This window comes from Octodon degus, unplaced genomic scaffold (genome assembly GCF_000260255.1).
Source record: "Octodon degus isolate 3935 unplaced genomic scaffold, OctDeg1.0 scaffold00030, whole genome shotgun sequence".
Classification (NCBI taxonomy): domain Eukaryota; kingdom Metazoa; phylum Chordata; class Mammalia; order Rodentia; family Octodontidae; genus Octodon; species Octodon degus.
The window spans coordinates 7,034,612-7,049,649 of record NW_004524606.1 but is presented as its reverse complement, the minus strand read 5'-3'; the positions used below and the strand labels follow the sequence as shown (position 1 = coordinate 7,049,649).

The window sequence follows — 15,038 nt, the reverse complement described above, 5'->3', positions numbered from 1 at the left end:
CAAAGTGGTTAGGATAGATATATAGTTGCATTCTCTTAATGAACAGAATGATTTGTTCTAATGGTGTTTGTAAATAGGATCTCAAGTCCGTATCTTGTACAGCAATTAACCACTAAGAAGAATATATGCAGTGTGTTATTTGTTGAAACTGTACTTTCGATTTGATTTGAAACTGTCTCATTGCTGTTTATCAATAAAATTTTGGGGAAAAAAAAGAATATTAAATGATTATCTCTGGCCCCAGCTAGACATGATGCCCCTAAGGACAGGAATCATGACATTCCTAGCCACCACCACATAGCACAACGCCTGATTCAGAGCAGGTATTGCAGAAATATGAGTTGAAGCAACAACAAAAAAGGTAAGAAGCCAGGGGGTGTCTAAGTGCAGCAAGTTTCCAGAACCATGAGTTAAGCCTTGGACAAACCACTGCTACTCTGCTTGGGTACTAAATGGTACTAGGGAAAAAGGTTTGGTCCTTGTTCCTCACAGGGCCTGTGATTAAGAGGAAAAGTGAAAAAGCAGCAGTGGGAAAAAATAGTCAATTCTGCTGTAACTGCAGGGATACTTCTGAATGACCAACTGAGGCAAAAGGGCACTGTGGCTGAAGGAGGAACCTCTGTGACTGGGCACAGGCTGGGGGTAGGAAGAGTGAGGCTGGGACACAGTAGTCTCTGCCTTCACAGACCTGGTGCTCCAAGCAACCCTCTCCGGCGTTGGATCCCACAATTTTCTGTGATTATTTCTCTTCCCTAGCACGGATTCTGTCCTGGCAAGAACAATTTCTGACTCTGATGTGGGCTTGAGTAATGTGACCACTGTCTCCTGGGTGTAAGGGTGATGGGTCAGAGGAGAGGTCAGAGGATTCAAGGTGCAACAGAGGCCTGCCTCTTTTGTCATAGAGAGGTCAGAGTAACCTAGCCTTGAGACGTCCAACCAGCTGAATTAAGAGGCCCATAATAGTTGTTACATGCTTGCTATGGACTAAGTACTTACTGCATCCTGTATACCTTGCACCATCCAACGAAACACTTGACTAATCAAATGGTCCACTGCCTTTGCAGCAGTTGGCACCTAAATGTGTTCAGAGCAAAATATACTGCATGAACTCCATGCTTTGTTTTGCATTTATGAAGTTAATTGCCTTTTTTCCCCCCCTTCTTTGACACAGTGTTGCTATGTAGTCCAAACTGTCCTTGAACTTCATATATTGTATATAGTCAGGCTAGCCTCAGTCTTGTGACCGTCAGGCCTCTGCCTTCTAAGTGCTAGGATTATAGGTGCTTATTTTATTTTTAGTTATCAACAGTTAGACCCGAGTTAGCAGTCAGAAATCAAACACTTCTCACAGCAATGGAGCTTTGTACTATCACATAATAATATAAGAATATTACAGGAAAAAAAAGGAATATTATAAATATTATTGGGAGTTCAATTAGATTGTAGCAAATCCTTTCAGAATTTCTTATTACAGAACCTTTCTAATATGTACAAAGGCAGAGAGGTTAGTATGCTAAGTCCTTGCAATATTCATCACTGCCGTGGTGCATGGCATGGAGGTATGTATTTCATGATTACTGACATAATCAGGAAGGTTTTAAACTACTTATTTATTTGCTTACTTAACTTGGCTTCCTAAATGCTTTTTCTAAGTTTAAAAAAGGAAAGCTATGGAGAATTTTTGGCACAAAGCAAATTCACAGAGAAGAAAGGTGCCAATGAGCTTCGTAACACTTGACCTCCTTTCCCACAACCGTCTCCTCTTTACCTCACACCAGTGACTGTCTATATATATACTCAATGAAGGCAGGAGCCACAGTTGTCTTACTTTCTACTGTACCTCCTAGCACAGTGTCTGAAAGTTAGTAAATGCTTCCTGCCCTTTGTTGGATGAATGAATGAATAAAGCAACACAATAAAAGTAATATTGTATAACTGGTATTAAAACTGACTAATCTCAAAAAGATAGAGGAAACTAGTTGTGGCATAAACAGATTGCTATTCATGCTATCTGCAAATGTCTTTTTTTTTTTTTTTTTTTTTTTTTTGGTGGTGGTGGTGGTGGTATCGGGGATCGAACCCAATCCCAACCTCCATCATTGATGCAGTGAGCTACATCACCAGCCCTCTTTTTTTTTTTTTTTTTTTTTTTTTTTTTTCCAATTTCAAAACAAGCTCTTGCTAAATTGATAAACTGCTTAAGCCAGGCCTGAAATTGAGACCCTCCAGCTTCTGCTTGAGCAACTTAGTAACTTGGTGAAACTGTCTCAACATAAAAAATAAAAAGTGGCTGGGGTTGCAGCACAGTGTGAAGGCCCTCAATTTGGTCCATAGTATCTTGCCCCATACAAACATAAAACAGCTTTAGGAAATTTGCAATATGAAGAGGAGAAAAGAGGGAACAGGGACACAAAAATAATTAAGATGTGTTATGTCCATGTACCAGTATGTCATCATTTTGTACTGCAAGCATGTACTAATAAAAATAATAATTAAAAACTCCAAGCAAATGATAGCCCAATTAATAAATGCGCATATGAATTGAACAGAGCTTCTTAAAAAAAAAAAAAGAAGAATGGAAAATAAGTATATGAAAAATACTCAAAATCTTAAGTCAAAAATTATACTGAGGGTCTGGGGAAATACCTCAGCGGCTTAAGCACCTACCTAGCAAGTGCAGTCCTGAGCTCGATCCCCGGTACAAAAAAAAAAAAATTATACTAAGATTCCATCTTTCCTCCCCATCAAAATGGCAATCACAAGAATACAAACAACAATAAATATTGGTGAAGATGGGAGGGAGGGAAGAACCCTTCTACACTGCTAGGGTGAATGTAAGTTGGTATAGATGCTCCTCAAAAACTAAGAATAGAGCTACCATATGATTTAGGAAAGCCACTCCTTGGTATATCCGAGAAAGGATTGAGGTCAGCATACTCTAGGGATACTTGCACACCGGTGTTGACTGTAGCGCAACTCGCACTAGCCAAGACTAGGACACGGCCTAGGAGGCTATCAACAGATAGATGAATAAGGAAAATGTACCTTATGTATGCAGTGGAGTGCTCTTCACCCTGAAAGAACAAAATCATGTTGTTTTTTAGGAACACTAATGGAACTGGAAATCATCACACTAAATGAAATATGTGGAACCTAAAAAAGACATGAAAGTAGAGGGGAGACTATAATTGGACAAGTGGAAGGGACTAAGGCAGACGGAGAGATAGTGTGGAAGAGGATAATGGCGATGGATGTGATCAAAATGTGTTACATTCATGCGTAAAACTACCAGATTGAAACCCAATATTTTGTAAGAATAGTAAGCATAAAATATATAGTTTAAAATATCTGCAATATGGCCAGAGAGACAGCTCAATGGCTTAAGCACCTGCCTGTCAAGCACAGTCCTGAGTTTGTTCCCTATACCGAAAAACAAAACAATTTCAATATAGTTCAACTGAAAAATTGTCTCATTTCTTGTAATAAACCAAGCTACTACTGGTAACTTTAGTTTCTATGTATATGTTTATATGTATCTCACTTGGGGAATTCATGGGAGAAGAAAGAACAGGTTTGTAGACCTAGTCCAAAACTATACATTTAGAATCCCTGAGGGTGAGAGCTGAGGATCTAGGTATATTTAAGTTTTGTCAGTGTTTCTTTTGAGCCAGATTAGACAGGTGCTTCTCAAATTCCAAAGTGCCTATGCACCAGCTAGGATGTTTGTTAAAATGTAAAGTCTAAACCAGTAGGTCTGAAACAGGGACTGAGATTCTACAATTCTGACAAATGCCCAGGTTCCTATTCTTTTCTTTTTGTTTTCATTTATGTATTTGATACAGGGTCTCACAATGCATCTTGGACTTGTGGTGATCCTCTTGTTTTCGGCCTGAGAAGCAGTGTGATTATAGGTATACACCACCATGCCTGGACTCAGTCGCTGGCTCAGCGGCATACAGGACCAGGAAGGGGGACCGGGGATCCAACCCTTGTACCTGCGCTTGCCAAAGCAGGCACTTAGGCTGCTGAGCTATCTCACCAGCCCTGGTTCCTACTCTTTCAACAGGTTTCAGCTCAACTCTTTTAGCATCCTAGAGCACACAGATTATCTGCATTTTTATTTTATTTATTTATTTTTTGTGGTACTGGGGATCGCAAGTGCTTATGCCACTGAGCTATCTCCCCAGCCCTACTAAGCACATAGAAATTTACCTCCACAACTAGAATGTCTTATGTGCTCTGCACTTGAATTGCAAGTGCAGTTAGCTCCTGCCTTTGGTTTTTACTCTGCACAGAGGAAGAGATTGCTATTATTGTACATGTTGTGAAGTGAATTTTGGTTGGTTGTTTTCTATAGATAGGGTCTTGCTATCTACTTCAGACTGGCCTTAAAGTCCCTCATGTGCCCCAGAACTAGAACTCCTGCCTAAGCTGGAATTATAAGTGTGCACCAAGAAGCCCTACTTTGAAAAGAATATCTTAATGTCAGGATAAAATCTTCAACCTTAGACTTCTTGCATCTCTTAGTTTGAAGGATTCAAAGTTATTGTCAGTAAAACTCACATTTTCTAGCTTGTTATTCATACTATTTTAAAGTTACTCAATCTCTTCCAAAGTGATACCTGAATCTCAAAAAGAAATTGAAATCCTCAAGGGAAGCAAAGTTCTGTAAGAAACACAATTTGTAGTTAGGACAACATCACTAAAGTATATCACCTAATAGCTGCCTAAGGGAAGACACAAGTTTCAAACATATTAAATAAGCCTCTGATCTAGGATTTAATGTAATAATAAAAGCAGCTAATGTTTGAGTGTTAAAATTTGCTAGGCCTCGGTGTACTTCATACCAGTGGAACCTTCTAATTCCTGTTTTATAGCAGTGCATTGCTAGAGCAAATGAACTTTAGAATAAAAAACTAATAAAGGCAAATGCTATAATTCTGTCAAAAAATAAAATGACTAACTGAGTCTGTAGAGCCAATACAGTTTCCAGGAAGACAAATTAAAAGGATGATTAGCATAAAAAATGTAATAAATTGAGACTAATACTCAAAAGGTGTGAAGCTTCAAAGCCACTGTCATGTTAGAAAGATCAGGAACGAGGAGTTGTTTTATTAGGCAATCACCATGAACTCTGTTCCTTAGCTTGTTAGGAAGGACTGTATATGTATTTTTTAAGAGTAGGAAGAATTTTTTGAGAGAAAAAAAGCTTCTGTCTGAGATGGACATAAGAGGGCCTGGAAAACGGATTGCCCACCAATCCTAATTCTCAAGAGTGTTTCATTAAGTAAAGCCATGAGGTGAGGAGGGCTTGGGGGTGACAGAACTATAGCCAATTAAATAAGATTACAAGTATAGTTGCTTAATCCAATGGTAAATTATAGAATGGGTATGATGTGGGAAAAAACTATGGTCAAGCAGTACGATCACAGCAAGTATAGTACTTCGTATTTGATGAGCGGGCATACAGAGGAATCTTCATGACTATCTGGGTAGTAGGGCAGCGATTATCAACCATCACCCTGTCTACAGGAGACATTGTCAAAGGTCAAGTCTGGAGGGGGTGTATACTATTAGTATCATGTGGGTTAAAGGGCAAGAGGAAGCTAGATACCCAAATGACCCCCATGACAAAGAATCACAGGGCTCAAAATGTCGATCATGCTGAGACATGAATCACAGGGCTCAAAATGTCAATCATGAGAACCATCATAACACTGCGAGACTAAAGTGAATTAGTGAAGAATCTGAACTATAATCTTTTTAAATTAAATTTGTACATAGCTGGTAATGTTAACCATGTGTGGCATGGTGGCTTTAGCAATAGATCACTGCAGTCACCTTGGGAGTGTATTGCTGCCATATGTTTTCATGTTCTACAGACTTTAAAAAATAATGTGTTCCTTTTAGTAGACTGAAAGCTGCCTCTATGATTGTGCCAAAATCTTACATTCACTTGAATTCTTTGCTCTCATCACTCTGCTGTCTAGCAGGTCTCAGGGAGACAGCATAAAAACAAAGATGACAAAAACAAAACAAGGAGAAAATAACCAAAACCAAAACCTACTGGCTGTGGCTACTGGAGATCTGGAATCCATAGTGAAGATAAGTGAATAATTTAGACGCTTCCAGGATAACAGGAAAGCTATAAACACAGACATGGAGCCCAGTTAACACAGAGAGTGAGAGCGAAAGGTTTCCACAAAGAAGTGGTGTCTAAGCAGAGTCTTGCCGCAGTGGGTAAAGAAGCTGGCGAATGGGCTCTGGGTAGATGAAGTTGCTGATGTAAAGACACTATCTGTGTTTTTCTGCCATATCTTTGATAACAGGAATAGAGACAGAAATAGCCAGCAACATTTTGTGGAGCAAAAAGCAGGAGGCTGGCGCTGTCCTGAACTCGGTTAATCCTCCAGAAGGCCTGTGGGCTAGGTCCTATTATTAGCCTCATTGTACAGATAAGTAAGCCAGGATAAGGTGTAGTTTAAGGGATTCACACAGGGTCACGCAGTCAGACTTGCTGGGTGGGATTCAAACTCCATGTAGATTTAACCATTACCTTATACTACTCAAAGAGCCAGAAGATCTGAACACCACTTTCAAGAAGAGCTGTGAGGCAACAGATTTAGGCAGAGTTAATCTGGCCAAATGCACAGTATACCTTCTGAGTGGAAGGCCCGTGCCTGGTAAACCATGTTCTGAAGGTAAAAATAAAACTTCTAACTATGGATTACCAGAACCCTGCCTGCTCAGTACTTCATACAAAGATTATCTCTAGCTAATCTTTCTTAGTCTCTACTTTGGGGTATACACTTCTTTTCAGTGTTCCAGGATCTACAGTACCTCTGCCATGGCAATCCCTCTCTTTTCAAAACTGCAGTCTTGAAGGACCAGCCCTCTTACCAAAGTTAGGTTTCAAGGAGATGGCTCAGAGGAATAAGCGCTTCCCTGGCAAGTGCAAGGGCCTGAGTTCAATCCCTGGTTCCACCAAAAAAGAAAACAAAGTTAGGTTTCAGTATCAGATAGAGAGCAGAACTAGAGCTCCCCAAAGGCCTTCAAAGTCTTCTTCTAGCTCTGCTAGGAGGAAGTGCCCTTGTAAACAGAGGTGGAGCCACAGAGGAGAGCCCTTTGAATAAAATCCTTACCTGAGGTAACACAGGCCATACTTTCATAGTCTGGAACGACTGATAAACAGCCTTCGGCACAGCTCTGACCCATGCCTCTGCCTGAGCTGAGCTCCAAGGTCCTGAAGGTATTTGGTTTCTTCTAGCTTAAAGGGACTATAATTCCAAATTTCATGACTCCTGGAAGACGTCATGTTATTGCAGCTACGAGGAAAAACCCTGGCTTGGTGGCTTTGTGTAAGTCATTTAACTTATTGAGATTTGGACTTAAATAATAATAATAATAGTTTACTTACGGAGCAGCATGACATAATGCAAGTAAAATAGCCAAGTACATAAAACCCTTAATAAATTTTATCTTTATTATTAAAAAAGTTAATAATATATGACAAAAGTCTATGTTTATAGATGTATACAACACAGTCAAAGGTCCTTAACCATGCTTTCACTGGAAAATGAAAGAAATTTCATACATTATAAACATGTAATTTTTCAAAACAACTTTTATCACTGGCCTATAACTATTTATTTATTTATTTATTTTTCAGGTACTGGGGATTGAACTCAGGATCTTGTGCTTGCCAGGCAAATGCTTATTCTACTGAGCTGTCTCTCTGGCCCCCAGGCCTATCCTATAACTTTTGTGTTTTTAAACAATATAAAACCTCCATGAATACTTTCTACTTTCTTTTTCACAAGTATCACTAACAGTAGGTATCTCCTATTTGAAAGGGAATGACAACCCTTAAGCGCCTACCTCAATGACTTATGATACTACAGAAAAGGAGCTATATTTTGTCAAGGGGCTGGCCCCACTCTTCTGGGTAAAATATGAATTCTATTAGAGTAAACAGGCTCCTGAGCTTGTGTCCTATCTAGGCAGCACAGCTCTCTGGAAAAAGAATAACTTTTCTTTCTGTACATTTTAATGATCTGTGTTAAACCTTGCTCTGTATCTAAGTTTTGGCATTATCTCAAGAAAAATACCCCTATAACAAGATCAAAGATAAGATGCCCTCCTGCTTCTTCCCCCCCCCCCCAACAGAGGGATTGAACTCGGGCCCTTGCACTTCCCAGGCAAGCACTTATTCTACTGAGCTATCTCCCCAGCCCCTTCTCCTGCTTCTTTACAATGTAAAGAAAAAGAAAGTAAAGCAAAGCATGAAACCTATTTACTTCTTTTTTTTTTTTTTTTTTTTTTTTTCAGTACCGGAGATTGAACTCAGGACCCCGCGCTTGCCAGGCAGGCCCTCATTCTAGTGAGCTATCTCCCCAGCCCCTACTACTTATTTTATGGTAAAGAAATTTCTTTGTCTTCTGGAAAAGAGGCATAGAACCAACAGAAGACTCAAAAACAGTTGCTTCAGGTCTTGGGCCTGCCCTGCCCTAACTGTGCCTTGGCTGCCAGCCTGGTCACAGTGGTTCAGGAACCCGTGCCCTCCAGACACTAAAGGTTCCCAGAGCTCTCAATCCTGCAGCAAGGCAGAGAGGATCCCTGGGGCTTCCTCCTGAGTGGGTGCCCATTCTGAACCACACCCGGAAAATGTGAGCTCTCTCCTGTCCCTCAGTGCTGTGTTTGCTCCTTTAGCTTCTCAGCAAATGCCACATGTCCCTGGGCCACAATTCAAGTCTGATTCATCTTGGTGCACTCTGAGCCTGGCGCAGAGAGGTGGCTCAATGAGCAAGCCAACTAACAACAAGCCAACTTGAGACACCACCCCATTCACCCTACCACACAGCTATAACTTTGTCTGCTTTTCCTCCTGAGCCAACTTGTTCTTTCCCTCTGCTGTCAAACACAAATGTCAGATGCTTCTTTAAGGCGAAGTGAAGACAATCAGCAAGATGGAGAATATTGCCACCCTGCCTGGCACAAAAGTGGGAGAAGGAAGCATTTTTTAGAAGGGTGCATTACTAAAAAAGGGCAATTTGTAAAGGGAAGCAGGTGTAGGGGAGCGAGCAAGCCTGTGTGCGTGTGCGTGTGTGTGTGCACGCGCACACAATGTACATATGACTGCAGTGTTGGCTAACAGAGGTCACTTTTTAAATAATGAAGAGGCGTTCAGATGCACGAAGACTCCAGGACAGGGAGTAAAGACAGAGTGGCCTTGGCTGGCAACTCCTGGAAGAAAATGCCAGGGGGCCCTAATCTCAAGTCACCCCACACTGGGAGATGCGCCACCAGGAGACAGGTGACAGACGCCCACCTTCCCGCTCGCACGCTCCGCTTTCCCGTACAGTGTGGCAGGCGCTGGGAGGATCAGCCACCCAGATGTCCCGAAGGACCCCACCCTGCGTCCACACCCGGCCTCCCGGGCTTGCAAGGGCGGCACCGCGGCAGCTGCACGACAAGGTTAGCCAGCTTCCCCCTGTGTTTAAAGCCTGACGTGCGACCCGCCTTCTCCCGGAATCGGGGCTCAAAAGTGATTCTTCTCACCCAAGGTGGCCACGCTTGCCCCACCCGCGTCTTCCTAGGGCCCCTCCACGTCTAGGCGCGGGTGTGGAACGAGAAGGGAACCACACGGCTGCCGCCCCGCCCGAAGAACAAGCTGAGACGGCCCGGCGGCCCGCAGAGCCCGGACCGCGCTCGGCCCCCAGCGCCCACCCCGGGCGGCGCCTGCCGGCTCACCCCACCACGGAGATCATCATGGCAGCCACCACCAGGTAGTTGGTCTGGTAGTAGAGCAGATTGCTCACGACACGGTTGTTCCATTTGGAAATGTCCCTGAAGTCTGGCCGGGCGAAGCGGTCGGAGCCCGGAAAGAAATCGTCCCAAGCGCGGAGTGGGGCGACCGTAACGTCCATGTTTCTCCTCCTGGCCTCCTTCACCTCCGGAATCTGGAGGCGGCGGCGGCGGCAACCGAGCAGTGAGAAGGATGACAGTAGCTCTTGGCTGATCGGCTCTGCGGTTGGTGGGCCGCGAGCAAAGGGAATCGGGAGCGGGAGGGCGTGTTTGCTCTTTTTTGCTTCTTGATTGGCTCGAAGAGATCGGTTACAGGAAGACAGGGGCCGCGACACAGCAAAGGGACCAAAGGCAGAATACAGATGAAACGAAAGAGAGCAACCTGGTACCGCAAAAAAAAAAAAAAAAAAAAAAAATCCCGCCTGTGCCTTCCTTGGCAACAAACTTTACCTTTTAAAATCTTTTTCAGTGTTGAACTTAGGAATGTACTCTGTGCTAGAGAGAGAGAGAGAGAGAGAGAGAGAGAGAGAGAGAGAGAGAGAGAGAGAGAGAGAGAAATTACAGCTGTTTAGCTGCTAGTCTAAGTGGAATGGAAAGGAAGACAACCATAGCCCTAGTACGAGATAAGCTGGTTTTCAAAATAAGAAGGAACCTCGGTGTACTAACCTGGATGTGTCTGCACGCTGTCCTCGGGCTCGCCATCTTTCACCACGCGTGCAATCAGGTTGGCAACAGGGGAAAGGAGAACGCGTGCAAAGAGGCTGTTTTGCTCTGTTCTCTTCCGCGTTTTCCAGCTCTGTTCTCTGGTAGCCAAATCGCCAAACTGCTGTGACCTAATAAAATGACAGGCCACCTTCAGCCCTCTAGCTGAACCCATTGTTGACATTTTAAAGTAAACAATTGCTTTGAACCAATTGTTCTGCACCCTAGTTATTTTCTGGGCAGAAGCATGATTTTCACTCAAAAAAAAAAAAAAAGCTTTCTTAGTTTTATTCCAGTATTCAGCAAAACTTTTAATAAGGGAGCACAGTACTTTAATACATGCTTTATTTCCTAGCCTGAAGAACTGACAAGAAATGTGTTATTTGTAAATTCTCTTGTAGGGTCTAAAAAGATCTTTTATTCTTTGCTTTGTTTTAGTTAAGGTGCTAATACCATAAATGTTTTATATGAAATTTATGAGAAAAAGTACAAGCATCTCTCCATATCTGGGAGGGATTAAGTTTTGGGACACCTTTCTCCACCCCCACACCAAAATCATCTATAGATATGTGCCCTTTCGTTAAAACAGTGCAGTGTTTATGCATGCTACATGTGCTTTAGGTCCCCTCTTGGTGACTTAAAATGCCTAATATAAGGTCAATGCTATGTAAATGCTAGGTCAAGCTTTGCTATTTTGTTTATGGAATAATGTCAAGAAAAATCTACATGTTCATAACATAAACTTTTAAAAAATCCCATCAGTAGTTATTTAAGTCTGTGTATTGGGGGTGGGCAGAGTGTATTTTGATTATTTTTATAATGTGGTAGGCAGATTTCTAAGATAATAATATTCAAGAAAAGAGTTCCTTAACCTACAGGTGGTACTGCACTTACCCTACTGAAATCAGCAAATTGCGAAGAATTGCAGAGCAGTCAATGTACTTAATACAAGTTCTAAAAGACCCGGGGTTGGTTTTCCTTGATGATTTTCAAGACAGCTAATGAACTTGCAGGAATCTAAGATGTTTAGCAAAGTTTGATAATTGAACTAAATCAGTGCTAAAATGCACCTTTAGTGTTGTTTTTGAATAGAGGTCTATAATGTGGAAAATGTTCTGTGCACCCACATTTTCCTGCTTCTGAAAGAATGGGAGGGGTTGAAGTTACAGAAAGCAAAATTAGTGTCTCAGATCTTTTCTCTCTGGCATGTGACTTTGGGAGAAATTAATCTCCTTAAGCTTCAGTTTCTTCATACGGGAACTTGTGATGGCAGAACACCTGTCACACGGGATAAGTGAAGGAATGTTTTGGAACGTGCTTAGTGTATAATTAGTGCTCACAAACTTTGCTATTTTTAATAACAGTACAATCCATGATTCATCTGGGTGATATTTATAAGATTTTAACCAGATTTGTTTTCTCTACTTTTATAATAAATATTCACTAACTTTTCTATATCATGTTGTTATTTTATTGTTATGACTGTGTCTAAATAGATAGGATGGTGAGAAAAATGTTGAGTAAAATGCCAATAGGTATTCTGAATCCTTTCAAGCAGGCGAGAACACTAGAGGATAAAAATAAAGGGGGAGGAGCTGGGCGTGGTGGTGCCCACCTTATTTCCAGAATTTAGAAGGCTGAGCCTGGAGGATCACAGTGGGTTTGAGGCCAGCCTAGGATACATAGTGAGTTCAAGTCCGGCCTACATTACATAGTGAGACCCTATCTCAAAAAACCAAAAACAAAAGATTTTTAAAAAGGGTAATGAAGGCCTGGGGATATAACTCAATGGCACAGGGCCTGCCTGGAAAGCGCAACGTCATGAATTTGATTCCCGGTAACCCCCAAAAGGTGGTAGTGGAAAGATGGTGGAGAAGGATGCGCCATGTCCTGCACTCAAGTGTCCTGCAATGCAAGAAATACTAGTTAAATATGAGAGAGTGAGAGGAGATGCGCCAGGCCTTGTGCTCAGTTACAGGAAGTGAGAGGGTACAGGGGAATTTCCCCAGCAAATACTGACTTTGAAGTACAGCAGTAAAGGGAAGCTGACTCAAGTGATCTTGGTCAAAACCAGGTTAGGCGTCCTATTGCAGACCTGTGAATGTTAGAAGTTGTGACCAATAGCCTTTACCTTCTAACTATTCAAAGCTGCATGACCACAGCTGTCAAGTGAGTATTAGTAACAGTATTACTAATTATAGTCAGTTACTATCCATAAACATTTGTGTAGTGTATTTTAGTTTACTTGCTTAAACCTCCTGAGAGATTTAAAAATAAAGAAATGAAAAAGATAAAATTGTTGGTAACATGATGGAGTTTTCTGCTCCTCTTGCAAAATGTTGAGTACACTTCTTTTTTCTTTAGTTGCAATGTGGGAGTTTGGTTTTTTAAAAAATACATTTCTACTTTGTCCGAAAATCACTGTAAGTGAAAAGGATTACATATTGGGTCTTTGTCCTGGTCATGGTTTGAAAACAGTTGGTAGTGTAATGGAGAATAAAATGTAATAGATTTAAAAGCTATAGCTTCATAATTGGGCTATCAGACTAGGCTGGCCTTGACTGTCCAGCTGCAACTCAGAGACAGTGGGCTCAGCCCTGCTGTCCAGCTGCACAATAGCCTACACAAATACTGTCTTCTTAGTCTGCTTCAAGGGACAGACTAGTCCTATCAAGGTCACACCAAATTTTGCCCGCTTGCCAGGGACCTTGACTGTCTCCCAGACGTTTCTGCTCCATGATAAATGGCTCCCCTAATTCAACCTGCACTTGATACATCTGCCTGACAATTATGGCTAAATATATGTAGCCAATTATAAACTAGCCTGTATATAACCAATTAGAGACTAATCCATTAGATTAGTCTAGACTAATCCATTAGATTAGTACAGGAAGTACAGAGTATAGTCAACTGTATACATCCTGCTTACAAAAAAGTCTATGCATTGCTGTTTTACTTTAAGCCAGTGCTGATGATTTGGACCCAGATCCCATCAGTCCACGGTGTTAATAAAAACTGCTTTCTCAACTCCTTGGTGCAAAGTGTTTTCCATCCAGTTTACTACAGATTCTGAAACAGTAGTAGTTCCTTGTCTCTATTATTGAGAGTAATCAGATTCACTGTAGAGGCCTTTCTGGGAATTTTATATGGGGACTTGTCCTTCTAGATAGGACTGTCCTGCTCTGTCTTTTTTAAAACAATTGAGGAAAGTCTGATAACTTAAGATGCATTCTGTTTAAAATGAAACAAATCTATTGAAGAAGATTGTTCTCATGCTTCTGTTGCTTCCATTTACTGGCAAGGGAAGTGACTATTTCTAATCAGTGTGAGCCTTGAGTGCCTGGCCTCATCTATTAAAATACCACCCCATCAGTCATGGAGTCAGTCCAGGGGTGCAGTCAAGCGCTGTTCTTTTCAGTCTTCTTCATGAGTTAAAAATAACCAAAATGCACACAAATAAATAAATAAATAGACATTAAGCTGTGATGAGGGACCCAGGAGTTGGCATTAAGTCTGGGTGTGGACTAGGACCTCCATTATGCCTGCACCCACTGCCAGGCACACGTTGACTTCAGCTCAACCAATGCAACTGCTGCACCTAACCGGGGGATCATAAAGGAGAAGCCTTCCTTAAGGTTTGAGGAATGTAATGTTCATGGGTTCAGCGGGACAAAGAGGTGATTGAATATCACAAATTAGTAACAACAGCAAACCATTCCTAGCAGCTTTTCTGGGTAGCCATCAAACTTTAATACTCTAATGGTTTTCAAATTTTACATCCATAAGATCATTGTAGGTTTCCCAGGAGGTTGGAGGGTAAGTTTGAAAATTTGTATTTGTAGCCGGGCATAGAGGTGCACTCCTGTAATTCCAGCACTTGGGAGGCTCAGACAGGATTGTTGCAAATTCAAGACCAGCCTGGGCTACAAAGTGAGCTCAAAGACAGCCTGAACTGCATAATGAGACCCTGTCTCAAAAAGACACACACACACACACACACACACACACACACAGAAAATTTGTATTTGGGATTTCCAAAATATTTTGAGAATCATTGTAAATTTCACTTATCAGATTTACAAGGTGAATATGGTTATGTCTAACTTACAAATGAGCCAGACATGGTGGTGCTAGCTTGTACTCTCAGCACTCCAGAAGTTGAGACAGGAAAATTGCTCAGTTCGAAGCCAGCCTGAGCTACATAGTGAGTTCAAGACCAGTCTGAACTACTTAGGGAAACCCAGTCTCAAAAACACACAAAACAGTTTACAAATGAACAGGTATGCCTGATGTCTTGTAGCTCAGGACTGGGAGTAAATATTGTTTTGACACCAAATCTTATTCTTGTCCCACTGCAAAATGTGTGTGTGTATGTGTGATTTATTTGAAATATATAAATAAAAGTACTTTTCTCTACCCAACCATCCAGACTCATATACCTATATGAGTATATATATTATTATATATACACACTATATTATATTATTTTATATATATAATATTTCCGACTCTGGAAGAAAATAGTTGAAAAT

General features: G+C 41.5%; 1 protein-coding gene across 1 annotated transcript in view; it reads right to left on the bottom strand.

The window, feature by feature from the left end:
* The window catches only part of Arl6ip5 (ADP ribosylation factor like GTPase 6 interacting protein 5), a 21,162-nt gene extending 11,022 nt beyond the window's left edge, over positions 1 to 10,140 (bottom strand). Inside the window, exon 1 of the mRNA XM_004629488.2 lies at positions 9,751 to 10,140. Within this exon, the coding sequence (XP_004629545.1) occupies positions 9,751 to 9,926 (176 nt within the window). The 5' untranslated portion in view covers positions 9,927 to 10,140. The remainder of the gene's footprint in view (positions 1 to 9,750) is intronic.
* Positions 10,141 to 15,038: the final 4,898 nt, after the last annotated feature.